General features: G+C 50.9%; 1 protein-coding gene across 1 annotated transcript in view; it reads left to right on the forward strand.

Annotated features, from left to right (window-relative positions):
- Positions 1–20,378, forward strand: part of LOC116952815 (plasma membrane calcium-transporting ATPase 2-like) — a 110,516-nt gene that overhangs the window by 58,100 nt on the left and 32,038 nt on the right. Inside the window, 4 exon segments of the mRNA XM_076074546.1 lie at positions 889–1,146; positions 1,888–2,013; positions 6,714–6,845; positions 11,389–11,439. Coding sequence (XP_075930661.1) covers positions 889–1,146; positions 1,888–2,013; positions 6,714–6,845; positions 11,389–11,439 — 567 coding nt within the window.

Below are 20,378 nucleotides of genomic sequence, written 5' to 3' on the forward strand. Positions count from 1 at the left end.
CCTCAGGTTAAGAACCAGGCCACAGTCTACATTCATGTTTTGTTTTTTTATTATTTTCATTTTATTTTTATTAACTTTATTTTTTATTTTCATTTTACGATCTACGTGACTTTCCCGAAAGAACCAAAGAATATTAATTCCTGCAGTCACGAAAGTTTTAAGTCAAAATTTAACGCAGTAAAAGGTGCAGTAAAGTAGCTGCCAGCACGGGATGGGACACAGGGCAGGGGGGTGGAGGGACACGGATTGGGGGGGGCGGGGGGATGCTATGGTGTCATGGTGTCACTGCGACTACTATGGGGACTCGGAGAGATTGGGACGTGGAGACCTGGGGATGCGGGGACATGAGGACACGGGGAGACACGCGGGGACGAGGGGAGACGTAAGGGGAGATGGGAGTGGGAGGGGAGACGGGAGGGGTGACGGGAGGGGGGAGTGGGTGACAGGAGGGGTGACGGGAGGGGGGAGGGGTGACAGGAGGGGTGACGGGAGGGGACAGAAACGAGGGGAGACGTTTGAAGGCGGCGGTGGCTTTGAAGTGGCAGCTGCAGTAAAGGGAGGCGCCGAGTCGGCCGTTAGCGCACGCGGAGAGCTCTGGACGGGGACGGGGCCATGACGGGGGTGGGTACGGCTCTGTTAATAACCGTGGTGGTGGTGGTGGTGTGTGATTGTGTCCGTGTGTTTGTCTGTGTATGTCCTTGTTTCCGTGTGTCCCCTTGTGTCTCGGTGCCTCCCCATGTCTCCCCCCATGTCTCCCCCTGGGCGTACCCCCGTGTGTGTCCTCACCTTCCCCGTGTCACCCTGTCCCCGTGTCCCCCCCGTTCCCGTGCGTGTCCCCCTGTCCCCATGTCTCCCCTTTTCTCCCCGTCCCCGTGTCCCCGTGCGCAGCGTGCGGGAATGCGGCGGGCAGCGGCGGCGAGGAGGGCGAGGCGGAGGCCGGCTGGATCGAAGGAGCGGCCATCCTCCTCTCCGTCATCGTCGTGGTGCTTGTCACGGCCTTCAACGACTGGAGCAAGGAGCGACAGTTCCGAGGCCTGCAGAACCGCATCGAGCAGGAGCAGAAGTTCACCGTCATCCGCCAGGGCCAGGTCATCCAGATCCCCGTGGCCGACATCGTGGTGGGGGATGTGGCACAGGTCAAGTACGGTGAGAGGGGGGGGGGGTGTAGGGTTGGGAGGGTGCGGCGGTCACTTCACCACCGCAGTCACCAACCACCACCACCACCACCATCATCATCATCAACACAACCATCATCATCATCACCACCACCAACATCATTGCTACCATCACCACCACTATCACTACTACCACCATCACCTTCACCACCACCCTCGCCACCACCATTGTCATTGCTACTAACACCATCACCACCAACATAATTTCTACTATTCATCGTCACCATCGCAACCATCACAAAAACCGCCACCATCGCCACTACCATCAACCATGACCATCGTCATCGCTACTCCTACGACCACGATCTGGACATCTGTGAAAAAGAGCTTAATAGCTCATGGTTTTTCATCCAGCCAAAATAAAGATAAACATTATGATATTGATTTTTATCATCACCACCACCACCACCACCATCGCAGCCACCACCATCGCTGCCACCACCATCGCAACTGCCACCACCATCGCAATCACTACGACCACCACCAATACAGCCACCATGATCATTACCACCACCATTGCCACCACCATCGTTGCTACCACCATCCACACCATCATTGGCACCAATACCATTATCACCACCAACACCACCATCATCATCGCTACCAACACCATCGCCATAGCGACCACCACCATCATCTCATTGATGCCACCACTAACGTTACCTCCCTCTTCTTCCCACTCCGGTGCTATACCTGTTGACGCGGTTGCTAGGCGACCTGCTCCCGGCTGACGGCGTTGTCATCCAGAGCAACGACTTGAAGATCGATGAGAGCTCTCTCACCGGGGAGTCGGACCACGTGCGCAAGGCCGTCGATCGCGACCCCATGCTGCTCTCCGGTATGCACACCCACACGGAGACCAGCACTGGCGAGACTCGGACACACAGACACCCACACAACAACAACCGCCATTCGCCATAAGTGGCAGTGACGTCACCACGACGCTTGTGCCAGGCCATGTGCACCTTGAGGCCACGTGAAGTGTCGAACGCCCGCTGGCAGGAGGTCATGGGGCAGACCCAGGTGCCACGGGTCGACTGACTGAAATGACCGAGATGGCTGGCTGATGCACCACCTGTGCCCCCTACTGTGCCAACTTGCTGTGCTTTAGCCACCCGGCGCTCCGCTCATTGTTTTGAGCGTCGCTCCTCCGCCTTCCGTTGTTGTTGGAGGGCGACTGCCTCCAACTGCCCAGTAGCGTCTTTCACGAGCCTCCTCCACAGAGGCCGATCTTGACACCGCTGGTACCAGTCATCGGCAAGTCCACTCACCTAAACATCCTCCTGTACCACATTACTCCATCTCTTCTCTAGCCCGTGCCACGTCCATTTAGCCCCCTCTATCCGGCTGAACAAAAGCTGTTCAGGCATGCTGTGGCTGGGCATGCGGGCTACATGACCCAGCCAACGCAGCCTTGCCTGCCGGAGGAGGTCACCGATGGGACTTTGTCCAGATCTCTCAAGGATTTGTGAGCTCCTTACACAATCCAGCCTGGTTAAACCCAGGATGGATCGTAGGCAGGCCAGTAAAGATGCTCCATTAGGGGGGTCCACGTTTCACAAGCATAAAGAAGGGAGGGAATGACCGTTGGCAAGAAGACCTGTAGCTTTGTGCGGAGCAACAGACCAGGTAGCTTCCACACAGCGTTACGCAACAATGCCGCTCGACTGACTCGGAGTGAGACCTCTGCTGTCAAACCAGAGCCGGTCATGAGCACACTGCCCAGGTATGGGAAACTCTCCAATTTCTCCACAACTGCCCCATCGCCAATTGAAAGTTGTGGGGGTGGAGTGTCCAATGGTACAAAATACTCAGGCAGGTGCTTCGCTTTGGTGAGACTGATGGTAAGGCCCCACCTCTTAGTGGCACGCTCCAGGTTCAGCAGCAGCGCCTCCAACTCCTCCTCTGAGTGAGCGGCAATTACCAGATCAGCATACATAACGTGGTTGAGCAATAGGGAGCCATCCTTTGACCGCACCCGGGCATCGATCAGCCTCCCATTGTATGTGTACCAGATGGAAATTCCTCCGTTACAACCATCAAAGGTTTCACGAACTACGTGGTCGAATAAGATGTTAAGTAATGTGGGAGCCAGAGGACATCCCTGTCGCACCCCAAAGGGAACAGGGAATGGCTCCGACTCCCGGCCACGTAGTTTTTAGCCGGGCCCGCTCACGATCATTAAGGAAGGTCCTTAATGATCGTGAGCAGAGGGTCAGGGACTCCGAAAGCATGAAGAATAACCCAGAGCCCAGGCCTACTAATGGTATCATAGGCCTTGACCAGGTCAAAAAAGCAGAGATGTAGGTCCTGTTGGAATTCCCTACACCTCTGCTGTAGCAGACGGACAGAAAATATGGCATCTGTGCAGGACCGTCCTTTCCTGAAACCGCATTGGGGCTCCGCAAGCCTCTCCTCGGCGTGCCTGGCAAGGCGATGTTGAATAATCCTTACCAGGACCTTTCCCGGCACACTGAGGAACGAAATACCCATGTAGTTAGTCTGTGCGGTCCCCCTTCTTAAAGAGGGGGACCACCAAGGCATCCTTCCAATCCTGCGGAACTCATACAATGGTCTAGACTGTTGTTGTGATGTCATGTAGGGCAGTCTGTGCACAAACGCCACCCTCCCTCAGTATTTCGCTTGGGAGATCGTCTCTACCCGGTGCCTTTCCTGGTCTCAGACTCTGGATCGCCTTTAGTAATTCCTCAACAAATGGCACCTCAGCCAGCCACTCACAGGGGGAGACTTCTTCAAATATTTGAGACACTGCAGCCTCAGCAGGGTCATCCCCACTTTGTCCCATGATGTCTTCCATGCCGAGGGATTTCCCCTGCCCCAGGACTTAACAGAAATGCTCAGCAAATCTGCAAACCTGTTCCTGGGGGTCGGATATTGGAACACCGTTTTTTCCCCTAATGATGGTAATAGATGTGGTGCTGCAGGTTACTTTTTTGATGTAGTTAAATAGAGATTTGTGATCGTGGGCCATTGAGGCAGACTCCATCTTCTCAGCAACCCGCAACCACCACCTATCCTTGCAGTCCCTCATGGCTCTCCGCACCTCCGAGTGAAGGCTGCAGTAAACCTCCTCATTCTCTGACATTGGATGCTGTAGACCATGCGAGTGGGCCTGTCACTTTTTTTCAGCCAGCCTGAACACCTCCGTCAGCCAGTGTCTCTGGGGAGGTCTGGACAGTGTACCCAAAGCAGCCATTGCAGCTGCATGAGCCACAGTCCTAAAACTCGCCCATTTCCCCTCGACATTTGGAGGAGTGGGGGGACGATGTCAACCCCAGCCGCAAGCGATGATTCAATTCTCGCTTGCAACTTTCATCAGCTAGCTGAGACCAGGCCACCTTGGTTTTAAATGGGGTCCTGGGTGTACACCCACCACCGGAGTGGAAGAATGGCAGGCGCATCTTACAGATGACAAGTCTATGGTCAGTGGGCAGATGAGCTCCACGGTAGGTCCTGGTGTCAAGGACTTGGACCCGCATTCGCTGTTCCGTCACTACGTAGTCCAGCATACGTTCTCGCTTGGACCCGGCATGCATCCATGATGTGGTGTCGATGCGCCGATTCCGGAACAGCATGTTACAGGCCCATGGGCTACATAAAAATCTTGCAACCTCCTACCATTGGTATTGAGCTGATCTGGCCCATCATGACCAACTCGGGCATTGAAGTCGCCCAACAGGATGACTCTATCCCGAGGGGCCACTTTAGCTAGCACCTGTGACAGGAGGTCATTAAAGCCATCTGCTCATCAGCCTTGCCTGCATCCCTCCACGTATGTTTGTCTTCGGTAGGGGCATAAGTAACCACAACCAGCACTCCTCGATTCCGGTTGAAGGGAAGGCGAGCCCAAAGTAGTCTGGGGCTTACCGCTTCCCACACCTCACCGCCCTGCTCCCACGCCCCCTTCACTCAAACACACAAACACCCACACACGCACACAGAGATCTGCACTGAGACCCGCACAGGGACCCGTAGACTCACACTGACCTCTTCATAGTTTTCATAGTTTCATTTATTTGGTATAGCCCTGTGAGCCATTCGGCTCTTGAATCGGGTGCAACCGCAGCAAACAAAAAAACAAAAACATGAAGAAGAAAACATCTTAAAGTGACTACGTGACTGTGCAAACAGAAAATCCAGGAAAAAAACATTAAAATATTCCTGAAATAGCACCGTACACCAACGCTGTGTGCAAAAATCCCAGCGGGATGCAAGTCAAACAACAACAACAATGCAACTTAGATTAAGGCCATCAGTCTAACTCCGTACTACAATAAACAAAAACATGGACAAACCAAAAAACTTTTAGAAATCACCAAAATAAAGCCATAAATGCAATGTAACAGTGATCATAGGAACTGTGACCGATTTTTTTACAATAAACTACATAAATAATATGTAACACCAAACCCTAGAGCCACAGCTGGCTGCATGAGTCACTCCACAAACAACAGGAGCATCAGTCAGAGTATCACATTTTTCAATGCAACTTTAAGATCAGCGCACTAAATCAAAATACAGATAATACTTTGCAGCGGTCATCCGGAGTGAAACATTTTATTTTATTTTAGGCCACTGAATAGCAGTGGCAGCTAGGGGTGGACAACTCCTCTAGAGCAGTTTTGAGTGAAGGTCTCATAGGTAGTGATTCAAGTTGCAGTTTATTGGCAATAGCATTCCAGACCCTGGGGGCATCAATAGCAAAGGCCCTTCCTCCGGTTTTTGTACGGCAATAGGGAATGTGAAGCTGGTAGATGAGCGAAGACCTGAGGTCAAATTTGTTCTTTGAAACAGAGAGGAGATCCAGCAGGTAGCCTACGGATTTTTTTGTAAATACATCGTGAATAAATAAAATCTGGTGTACAAGCCGTCGAACATTAACAGATGTTAAGTTTAACCCAATGTAGAGATCACAGTGGTGAGTCCTATATGGGCAGTTCAATGCAAATCTTAAGGCCGAGTGATAGATGGAATCAAGCTTCTTCAGTACAGTACTTGGGGCTGATTTATACACGATATCACAGTAATCAAGTAGAGGCAGTATGGTAGCTTTTATCAATTCCAAACGAAACATAGGGGGGAAGCAGTGCTTGAGTCTTTACATTTGTACGCATCCAGGGGCGGAGCCAGGGGGGTGACAGGGTAGACAATTGTCACCCCCGAAACATTCTGCGTATAAGTGTACAACATTCGGTCTGGTGGACTCCGTGCAACTGCATTGTCAGAGCGTGTCGCCAACCGATGGCGTCTAGTTCAACAGCCTGACTCTCTAATCATTCTTGAAATTACAATTTGTTTGAATGTCACCCCGGGCTGAAAATCCTGGCTCCGCCTCTGTACGCGTCGTGTTGACTGGGACGTGCCGAGCGCTCCTCGCGCCCGGCGGGGCTGGGCGAGTGCTGCCCCCTGGTGTGCGTGCGACGTCACCTGACGTGTCATGACCTCGGAGGTTGCTCCTCGGTGTCCAGCCCAAGGTGGACAAGGTAACAAGGTAACGGTGACTGCCGGGCCCCGCAGGCACGCACGTGATGGAGGGGTCGGGCAAGATGCTGGTGTCGGCCGTTGGCGTCAACTCCCAGACTGGCATCATATTCACGCTGCTGGGCGCCAGCGAGGAGGAGGGCAAGAGCAGGGAGAAGGACAAGAAGGGTGGGCACGGGGGGCGGGGGGGGCACCATGCACGCCTCCACTACACACCACTACACACCACTATACTCCACTATACACCACTACACACTACTATATACCACTACACACCACTATACTCCACTATACACCACTACACACCACTACACACCACTATACTCCACTACACAGCACTATACTTCACTACACACCACTGCACACCACTATACTCCACTATACACCACTATACACCACTATACTCCACTACACAGCACTATAATTCACTACACACCACTGCACACCACTACACACCACTATACACCACTACACACCACTACACACCACTATACTCCACTACACAGCACTATACTTCACTACACACCACTGCACACCACTACACACCACTATACTCCACTATACACCACTACACACGACTACACACGACTACACACCACTACACACCACTATACTCCACTACACACCACTACACATGACTATACACCACTATACACCACTACACACCACTACACACCACTACACAACACTATACTCCACTACACACCACTACATACCACTACACACCACTACACACCACTATACTCTACTACACACCACTACACACCACTATACTCCACGACACACCACGACACACCACTACACAGCATTACACACCATTACACACCACTACACATGACTATACACCACTATACACCACTACACACCACTACACACCACTACACACCACTACACACCACTATACTCCACTACACACCACTACACACCACTACACACCACTTTACTCCACTACACACCACTACACACCACTACACACCACTATACACCACTACACACCACTACACTCCACTATACTCCACTACACACCACTACACACCACTACACACCACTATACACCACTACACACCACTATAAACCACTTGACACCAGTACACACCACTACACACCACTACACACCACTATACACCACTACACACCACTACACATGACTATACACCACTATACACCACTACACACCACTACACACCACTATACACCACTATACACCACTACACACCACTACACACCACTATACTCCACTACACACCACTATACTCCACTACACACCACTACACACCACTACACACCACTACACACCACTATGCTCCACTACACAACAATACACACCACTATACTCCACTACACACCACTACACACCACTACACACCACTACACACCACTATACTCCACTACACACCACTACACACCACTACACACCACTTTACTCCACTACACACCACTACACACCACTATACACCACTACACACCACTACACTCCACTATACTCCACTACACACCACTACACACCACTGCACACCACTATACACCACTACACACCACTACACACCACTATACTCCACTACACACCACTATAAACCACTTGACACCACTACACACCACTACACACCACTATACACCACTATACACCACTTGACACCACTGCACACCACTACACACCACTATACACCACTATACACCACTACACATGACTATACACCACTATACACCACTACACACCACTATACACCACTACACACCACTACACACCACTACACACCACTATACACCACTACACACCACTATACTCCACTACACACCACTACACACCACTATACTCGACTACACACCACTACACTCCACTATATTCCACTACACACCACTACACACCACTACACACCACTACACACCACTATACACCACTACACACCACTAAACTCCACTATACTCCACTACAAACCACTACACACCACTACACACCACTATACACCACTACACACCACTACACACCACTATACTCCACTACACACCACTATACTCCACTACACACCACTACACACCACTACACACCACTACACACTGCTATACACCACTATACACCACTACACACCACTATGCTCCACTACACAGCACTATAATTCACTACACACCACTGCACACCACTACACACCACTATACACCACTACACACCACTACACACCACTATACTCCACTACACAGCACTATACTTCACTACACACCACTGCACACCACTACACACCACTATACTCCACTATACACCACTACACACGACTACACACGACTACACACCACTACACACCACTACACACCACTATACTCCACTACACACCACTACACATGACTATACACCACTATACACCACTACACACCACTATACACCACTACACACCACTACACACCACTACACACCACTTTACTCCACTACACACCACTACACACCACTATACACCACTACACACCACTACACTCCACTACACTCCACTACACACCACTACACACCACTACACACCACTATACACCACTACACACCACTATAAACCACTTGACACCAGTACACACCACTACACACAACTATACACCACTACACACTACTACACATGACTATACACCTCTATACACCACTACACACCACTACACACCACTATACACCACTATACACCACTACACACCACTACACACCACTATACTCCACTACACACCACTATACTCCACTACACACCACTACACACCACTACACACCACTATGCTCCACTACACACGACTACACACCACTACACACCACTACACACCACTATACTCCACTACACACCACTACACATGACTATACACCACTATACACCACTACACACCACTACACACCACTATACTCCACTACACACCACTACACACCACTACACACCACTATACTCTACTACACACCACTACACACCACTATACTCCACGACACACCACTACACACCATTACACACCACTACAAACCACTACACATGACTATACACCACTATACACCACTACACACCACTATACTCCACTATACACCACTACACACCACTATACACCACTACACACCACTACACACCACTACACACCACTTTACTCCACTACACACCACTACACACCACTATACACCACTACACACCACTACACTCCACTACACTCCACTACACACCACTACACACCACTACACACCACTATACACCACTACACACCACTATAAACCACTTGACACCAGTACACACCACTACACACCACTATACACCACTACACACTACTACACATGACTATACAGCACTACACACCACTACACACCACTATACACCACTATACACCACTACACACCACTACACACCACTATACTCCACTACACACCACTATACTCCACTACACACCACTACACACCACTACACACCACTACACACCACTACACACCACTATGCTCCACTACACAACACTACACACCACTATACTCCACTACACACCACTACACACCACTACACACCACTACACACCACTACACACCACTACACACCACTATACACCACTATACTCCACTACACACCACTACACCCACTATACTCCACTACACACCACTACACACCACTACACTCCACTACACACCACTACACACCACTACACACCACTATACTCCACTACACACCACTATAAACCACTTGACACCACTACACACCACTACACACCACTACACACCACTACACATGACTATACACCACTACACACCACTACACACCACTACACACCACTTGACACCACTACACACCACTACACACCACTATACACCATTATACACCACTACACATGACTATACACCACTATACACCACTACACACGACTACACACCACTATATACCACTATACACCACTATACACCACTACACACCACTATACACCACTATACACCACTACACACCACTATACTCCACTACACACCACTACACACCACTATACTCGACTACACACCACTACACTCCACTATATTCCACTACACACCACTACACACCACTACACACCACTACACACCACTATACACCACTACACACCACTAAACTCCACTATACTCCACTACAAACCACTACACACCACTACACACCACTACACACCACTCTACACCACTACACACCACTACACACCACTATACTCCACGACACACCACTATACTCCACTACACACCACTATACTCCACTACACACCACTACACACCACTACACACCACTACACACCACTACACACCACTATACACCACTACACACCACTACACACCACTATACACCACTATACACCACTACACACGACTACACACCACTATACACCACTACACACCACTATAAACCACTTGACACCACTACACACCACTACACAACACTACACAACCACTACACACCACTACACACCGTTACACACCGTTACACATGACTACACACCACTAAATACCACACCACAATCCACCACACCACTAACCATCACACCACTACACACCACTATACATAGGAGCACTGCACATGGCACCACTACACACCGCATCTAGCCTGGCAAAACCGTTGACATCACCTCCACTTAGTGGTAAACAGCGGTTGTGGGCACGTGTATGGGGGTTCATGTGTGCATGCCTATGTAGGATGCTACCATGATCCCCACACATCCTCCCACCCTCTCTCCTCTTGACCTCGATCTTCCATGTCCTAATCCTCTCTTCCAGGCAAGAAGCAGGATGCATCAGCCGCAGCGGCCGAGGCAGGCCGCATCAAAGGTACACACCCCTGTAGCCCAAACATACTGCCAAGTTCTGGTAGCGAGCAGCACCCATAAGAGGCCGGCACGGCACACAAGGGGCTGGATGGCCAGCACCACACCCGACCGCCTTTGTCTCCCCAGTCGCGATGTTTACACACTGCACCGGGGACACATTTTAGGCTGAGTCGACCTTGGTGAGGCCCAGGACCAGTTCAGATAATCGTCACTGGTGTTGGCCGTGAGCGGGATTCGAGCTTTGGTTGGGGGTTTGTAGCGCAACGCGTTTACCGCTATACTGCCACTTCCCAGTAACATTCCAACCAGCATCACGGTAACTCACTTAGCAGCATCACGGTAACTCACTTAGCACTACCACGGTAACTCACTTAGCAGCATCACGGTGACTCACTTAGCAGCATCACGGTGACTCACTTAGTACCACCACGATAACTCACTAAGCAAGACACCACGGTGACTCACTTAGCAGCATCACGGTGACTCACTTAGCAGCACCACGGTAACTCACTTAGCAGCACCACGGTAACTCACTTAGCAGCATCACAGTGACTCACTTAGCAGCATCACGGTGACTCACTTAGCAGCACCACGTTGACTCACTTAGCAGCATCACGGTGACTCACTTAGCAGCATGACGGTGACTCACTTAGCAGCACCACGGTAACTCACTTAGCAGCACCACAGTAACTCACTTAGCAGCACCACGGTGACTCACTTAGCAGCACCATGTTGACTCACTTAGCAGCATCACGGTGACTCACTTAGCAGCACCACGTTGACTCACTTAGCAGCATCACGGTGACTCACTTAGCAGCATCACGGTAACTCACTTAGCAGCATCACGGTGACTCACTTAGCAGCATCACGGTGACTCACTTAGCAGCATCACAGTAACTAACTTAGCAGCATCACGTTGACTCACTTAGCAGCATCACAGTGACTCACTTAGCGGCATCACGGTGACTTACTTAGCAGCACCACGTTGACTCACTTAGCAGCATCACGGTAACTCACTTAGCAGCACCACGGTAACTCACTTAGCAGCATCACGGTAACTCACTTAGCAGCACCACGATAACTCACTTAGCAGCATCACGTTGACTCACTTAGCAGCATCACAGTGACTCACTTAGCGGCATCATGGTGACTCACTTAGCGGCATCACGGTGACTTACTTAGCAGCACCACGGTAACTCACTTAGCAGCACCACGGTAACTCACTTAGCAGCACCACGTTGACTCACTTAGCGGCATCACGTTGACTCACTTAGCAGCACCACGGTATCTCACTTAGCAGCATCACGTTGACTCACTTAGCAGCATCACGTTGACTCACTTAGCAGCACCACGGTAACTCACTTAGCAGCATCACGGTAACGCACTTAGCAGCATCACGGTAACGCACTTAGCAGCACCACGTTGACTCACTTAGCACCATGGTGACTCACTTAGCAGCACCACGTTGACTCACTTAGCACCACGTTGACTCACTTAGCAGCACCACGTTGACTCACTTAGCACCATGGTGACTCACTTAGCAGCACCACGTTGACTCACTTAGCAGCACCACGTTGACTCATTTAGCAGCACCACGGTAACTCACTTAGCAGCATCACGGTGACTCACTTAGCAGCACCACGGTGACTCACTTAGCACCACGTTGACTCACTTAGCAGCACCACGTTGACTCACTTAGCACCACGTTGACTCACTTAGCAGCACCACGGTGACTCACTTAGCAGCATCACGGTAACTCACTTAGTAGCATCACGTTGACTCACTTAGCACCATGGTGACTCACTTAGCAGCACCACGTTGACTCACTTAGCAGCACCACGTTGACTCACTTAGCACCACGGTAACTCACTTAGCAGCACCACGTTGATTCACTTAGCAGCACCACGTTGACTCACTTAGCAGCACCACGTTGACTCACTTAGCAGCATCACAGTAACTCACTTAGCAGCATCACGGTAACTCACTTAGCAGCATCACGGTGACTCACTTAGCAGCACCACATTGACTCACTTAGCAGCACCACGTTGACTCACTTAGCAGCACCACGGTAACTCACTTAGCAGCATCACGTTGACTCACTTAGCAGCACCACGGTGACTCACTTAGCAGCATCACGTTGACTCACTTAGCAGCATCACGTTGACTCACTTAGCAGCACCACGGTAACTCACTTAGCAGCATCACGGTAACGCACTTAGCAGCATCACGGTAACGCACTTAGCAGCACCACGTTGACTCACTTAGCACCATGGTGACTCACTTAGCAGCACCACGTTGACTCACTTAGCACCACGTTGACTCACTTAGCAGCACCACGTTGACTCACTTAGCACCATGGTGACTCACTTAGCAGCACCACGTTGACTCACTTAGCAGCACCACGTTGACTCACTTAGCAGCACCACGGTAACTCACTTAGCAGCATCACGGTGACTCACTTAGCAGCACCACGGTGACTCACTTAGCACCACGTTGACTCACTTAGCAGCACCACGGTGACTCACTTAGCAGCACCACGTTGACTCACTTAGCAGCACCACGTTGACTCACTTAGCACCACGTTGACTCACTTAGCAGCACCACGGTGACTCACTTAGCAGCATCACGGTAACTCACTTAGTAGCATCACGTTGACTCACTTAGCACCATGGTGACTCACTTAGCAGCACCACGTTGACTCACTTAGCAGCACCACGTTGACTCACTTAGCACCACGGTAACTCACTTAGCAGCACCACGTTGATTCACTTAGCAGCACCACGTTGACTCACTTAGCAGCACCACGTTGACTCACTTAGCAGCATCACAGTAACTCACTTAGCAGCATCACGGTAACTCACTTAGCAGCATCACGGTGACTCACTTAGCAGCACCACGTTGACTCACTTAGCAGCACCACGTTGACTCACTTAGCAGCACCACGGTAACTCACTTAGCAGCATCACGTTGACTCACTTAGCAGCACCACGGTGACTCACTTAGCAGCACCACGGTAACTCACTTAGCAGCACCACGTTGACTCACTTAGCAGCACCACGTTGACTCACTTAGCAGCATCACGGTAACTCACTTAGCAGCACCACGTTGACTCACTTAGCAGCACCACGTTGACTCACTTAGCAGCACCACGTTGACTCACTTAGCAGCATCACGGTAACTCACTTAGCACCACGTTGACTCACTTAGCAGCACCACGTTGACTCACTTAGCAGCACCACGGTGACTCACTTAGCAGCACCACGGTGACTCACTTAGCAGCATCACGTTGACTCACTTAGCACCATGGTGACTCACTTAGCAGCACCACGTTGACTCACTTAGCACCATGGTGACTCACTTAGCAGCACCACGTTGACTCACTTAGCACCACGTTGACTCACTTAGCAGCACCACGGTCACTCACTTAGCAGCACCACGTTGACTCACTTAGCAGCACCACGTTGACTCACTTAGCGGCATCACGTTGACTCACTTAGCAGCACCACGGTATCTCACTTAGCAGCATCACGTTGACTCACTTAGCAGCATCACGTTGACTCACTTAGCAGCACCACGGTAACTCACTTAGCAGCATCACGGTAACGCACTTAGCAGCATCACGGTAACGCACTTAGCAGCACCACGTTGACTCACTTAGCACCATGGTGACTCACTTAGCAGCACCACGTTGACTCACTTAGCACCACGTTGACTCACTTAGCAGCACCACGTTGACTCACTTAGCACCATGGTGACTCACTTAGCAGCACCACGTTGACTCACTTAGCAGCACCACGTTGACTCACTTAGCAGCACCACGGTAACTCACTTAGCAGCATCACGGTGACTCACTTAGCAGCACCACGGTGACTCACTTAGCACCACGTTGACTCACTTAGCAGCACCACGTTGACTCACTTAGCACCACGTTGACTCACTTAGCAGCACCACGGTGACTCACTTAGCAGCATCACGGTAACTCACTTAGTAGCATCACGTTGACTCACTTAGCACCATGGTGACTCACTTAGCAGCACCACGTTGACTCACTTAGCAGCACCACGTTGACTCACTTAGCACCACGGTAACTCACTTAGCAGCACCACGTTGATTCACTTAGCAGCACCACGTTGACTCACTTAGCAGCACCACGTTGACTCACTTAGCAGCATCACAGTAACTCACTTAGCAGCATCACGGTAACTCACTTAGCAGCATCACGGTGACTCACTTAGCAGCACCACGTTGACTCACTTAGCAGCACCACGTTGACTCACTTAGCAGCACCACGGTAACTCACTTAGCAGCATCACGTTGACTCACTTAGCAGCACCACGGTGACTCACTTAGCAGCATCACGTTGACTCACTTAGCAGCATCACGTTGACTCACTTAGCAGCACCACGGTAACTCACTTAGCAGCATCACGGTAACGCACTTAGCAGCATCACGGTAACGCACTTAGCAGCACCACGTTGACTCACTTAGCACCATGGTGACTCACTTAGCAGCACCACGTTGACTCACTTAGCACCACGTTGGCTCACTTAGCAGCACCACGTTGACTCACTTAGCACCATGGTGACTCACTTAGCAGCACCACGTTGACTCACTTAGCAGCACCACGTTGACTCACTTAGCAGCACCACGGTAACTCACTTAGCAGCATCACGGTGACTCACTTAGCAGCACCACGGTGACTCACTTAGCACCACGTTGACTCACTTAGCAGCACCACGGTGACTCACTTAGCAGCACCACGTTGACTCACTTAGCAGCACCACGTTGACTCACTTAGCACCACGTTGACTCACTTAGCAGCACCACGGTGACTCACTTAGCAGCATCACGGTAACTCACTTAGTAGCATCACGTTGACTCACTTAGCACCATGGTGACTCACTTAGCAGCACCACGTTGACTCACTTAGCAGCACCACGTTGACTCACTTAGCACCACGGTAACTCACTTAGCAGCACCACGTTGATTCACTTAGCAGCACCACGTTGACTCACTTAGCAGCACCACGTTGACTCACTTAGCAGCATCACAGTAACTCACTTAGCAGCATCACGGTAACTCACTTAGCAGCATCACGGTGACTCACTTAGCAGCACCACGTTGACTCACTTAGCAGCACCACGTTGACTCACTTAGCAGCACCACGGTAACTCACTTAGCAGCATCACGTTGACTCACTTAGCAGCACCACGGTGACTCACTTAGCAGCACCACGGTAACTCACTTAGCAGCACCACGTTGACTCACTTAGCAGCACCACGTTGACTCACTTAGCAGCATCACGGTAACTCACTTAGCAGCACCACGTTGACTCACTTAGCAGCACCACGTTGACTCACTTAGCAGCACCACGTTGACTCACTTAGCAGCATCACGGTAACTCACTTAGCACCACGTTGACTCACTTAGCAGCACCACGTTGACTCACTTAGCAGCACCACGGTGACTCACTTAGCAGCACCACGGTGACTCACTTAGCAGCATCACGTTGACTCACTTAGCACCATGGTGACTCACTTAGCAGCACCACGTTGACTCACTTAGCACCATGGTGACTCACTTAGCAGCACCACGTTGACTCACTTAGCACCACGTTGACTCACTTAGCAGCACCACGGTCACTCACTTAGCAGCACCACGTTGACTCACTTAGCAGCACCACGTTGACTCACTTAGCAGCACGTTGACTCACTTAGCGGCATCACGTTGACTCACTTAGCAGCACCACGTTGACTCACTTAGCAGCACCACGGTAACTCACTTAGCAGCACCACGTTGACTCACTTAGCACCACATTGACTCACTTAGCGGCATCACGTTGACTCACTTAGCAGCACGTTGACTCACTTAGCTGCATCACGGTAACTCACTTAGCAGCATCACGGTAACTCACTTAGCAGCATCACGGTGACTCACTTAGCGGCATCACGGTAACTCACTTAGCACCATGGTGACTCACTTAGCACCATGGTGACTCACTTAGCGGCATCACGTTGACTCAATTAGCAGCACCACGGTAACTCACTTAGCAGCATCACGTTGACTCACTTAGCAGCACCACGTTGACTCACTTAGCAGCACCACGGTAACTCACTTAGCAGCACCACGTTGACTCACTTAGCACCACATTGACTCACTTAGCGGCATCACGTTGACTCACTTAGCAGCACGTTGACTCACTTAGCTGCATCACGGTAACTCACTTCGCAGCATCACGGTAACTCACTTAGCAGCATCACGGTGACTCACTTAGCGGCATCACGGTAACTCACTTAGCACCATGGTGACTCACTTAGCACCATGGTGACTCACTTAGCGGCATCACGTTGACTCAATTAGCAGCACCACGGTAACTCACTTAGCAGCATGACGGTGACTCACTTAGCAGCATCACGGTGACTCACTTAGCAGCACCACGTTGACTCACTTAGCACCACGGTGACTCACTTAGCAGCATCACGGTGACTCACTTAGCAGCACCACGGTGACTCACTTAGCAACATCACGGTGACTCACTTAGCAGCATCACGGTAACTCACTTAGCAGCATCACGGTGACTCACTTAGCACCATGGTGACTCACTTAGCAGCACCACGGTAACTCACTTAGCAGCATCACGGTGACTCACTTAGCAGCATCACGTTGACTCACTTAGCAGCATCACGGTGACTCACTTAGCAGCACCACATTGACTCACTTAGCAGCATCACGGTAACTCACTTAGCAGCACCATGGTGACTCACTTAGCAGCATCACGGTGACTCACTTAGCAGCATCACGGTAACTCACTTAGCAGCATCATGGTGACTCACTTAGCAGCACCACAGTAACTCACTTAGCAGCATCACGGTAACTCACTTAGCAGCACCACATTGACTCACTTAGCAGCATCACGGTAACTCACTTAGCAGCATCACGATGACTCACTTAGCAGCACCACGGTGACTCACTTAGCAGCACCACGGTGACTCACTTAGCAGCACCACGGTGACTCACTTAGCAGCACCACGGTGACTCACTTAGCAGCACCACGGTGACTCACTTAGCAGCATCACGGTGACTCACTTAGCAGCACCACGGTGACTCACTTAGCAGCACCACGTTGACTCACTTAGCAGCACCACGGTAACTCACTTAGCAGCACCACGGTAACTCACTTAGCAGCATCACGGTGACTCACTTAGCAGCACCACGTTGACTCACTTAGCAGCACCACGTTGACTCACTTAGCAGCACCACGTTGACTCACTTAGCAGCACCACGGTGACTCACTTAGCAGCACCACGTTGACTCACTTAGCAGCACCACGGTGACTCACTTAGCAGCACCACGGTGACTCACTTAGCAGCATCACGGTGACTCACTTAGCAGCACCACGGTAACTCACTTAGCAGCACCACGTTGGCTCACTTAGCAGCATCACGTTGACTCACTTAGCAGCACCACGGTTACTCACTTAGCAGCATCACAGTGACTCACTTAGCAGCATCACGGTGACTCGCTTAGCAGCATCACAGTGACTCGCTTAGCAGCACCACGGTAACTCACTTAGCAGCACCACGGTGACTCACTTAGCAGCACCAGGTTGACTCACTTAGCAGCACCACGTTGACTCACTTAGCAGCACCACGTTGACTCACTTAGCAGCACCACGTTGACTCACTTAGCAGCACCACGTTGACTCACTTAGCAGCATCACGTTGACTCACTTAGCAGCACCACGGTAACTCACTTAGCAGCATCACAGTGACTCACTTAGCAGCATCACGGTGACTCACTTAGCAGCATCACAGTGACTCGCTTAGCAGCACCACGGTAACTCACTTAGCAGCACCACGGTGACTCACTTAGCAGCACCACGTTAACTCACTTAGCAGCACCACGTTGACTCACTTAGCAGCACCACGTTGACTCACTTAGCAACACCACGTTGACTCACTTAGCACCATGGTGACTCACTTAGCAGCACCACGTTGACTCACTTAGCAGCACCACGTTGACTCACTTAGCAGCACCACGGTAACTCACTTAGCAGCATCACGGTGACTCACTTAGCAGCACCACGGTGACTCACTTAGCACCACGTTGACTCACTTAGCAGCACCACGGTGACTCACTTAGCAGCACCACGTTGACTCACTTAGCAGCACCACGTTGACTCACTTAGCACCACGTTGACTCACTTAGCAGCACCACGGTGACTCACTTAGCAGCATCACGGTAACTCACTTAGCAGCATCACGTTGACTCACTTAGCACCATGGTGACTCACTTAGCACCACGGTAACTCACTTAGCAGCACCACGTTGATTCACTTAGCAGCACCACGTTGACTCACTTAGCAGCACCACGTTGACTCACTTAGCAGCATCACAGTAACTCACTTAGCAGCACCACGTTGACTCACTTAGCAGCACCACGTTGACTCACTTAGCAGCACCACGGTAACTCACTTAGCAGCACCACGTTGACTTACTTAGCAGCACCACGGTGACTCACTTAGCAGCACCACGGTAACTCACTTAGCAGCACCACGTTGACTCACTTAGCAGCACCACGTTGACTCACTTAGCAGCATCACGGTAACTCACTTAGCAGCACCACGTTGACTCACTTAGCAGCACCACGTTGACTCACTTAGCAGCACCACGTTGACTCACTTAGCAGCATCACGGTAACTCACTTAGCACCACGTTGACTCACTTAGCAGCACCACGTTGACTCACTTAGCAGCACCACGGTGACTCACTTAGCAGCACCACGGTGACTCACTTAGCAGCATCATGTTGACTCACTTAGCACCATGGTGACTCACTTAGCAGCACCACGTTGACTCACTTAGCACCATGGTGACTCACTTAGCAGCACCACGTTGACTCACTTAGCACCACGTTGACTCACTTAGCAGCACCACGGTCA

Source organism: Petromyzon marinus, chromosome 48, assembly GCF_048934315.1.
Source record: "Petromyzon marinus isolate PM22_M1 ecotype Great Lakes invasive population chromosome 48, UKy_Petmar_22M1.pri1.0, whole genome shotgun sequence".
Lineage (NCBI taxonomy): Eukaryota > Metazoa > Chordata > Hyperoartia > Petromyzontiformes > Petromyzontidae > Petromyzon > Petromyzon marinus.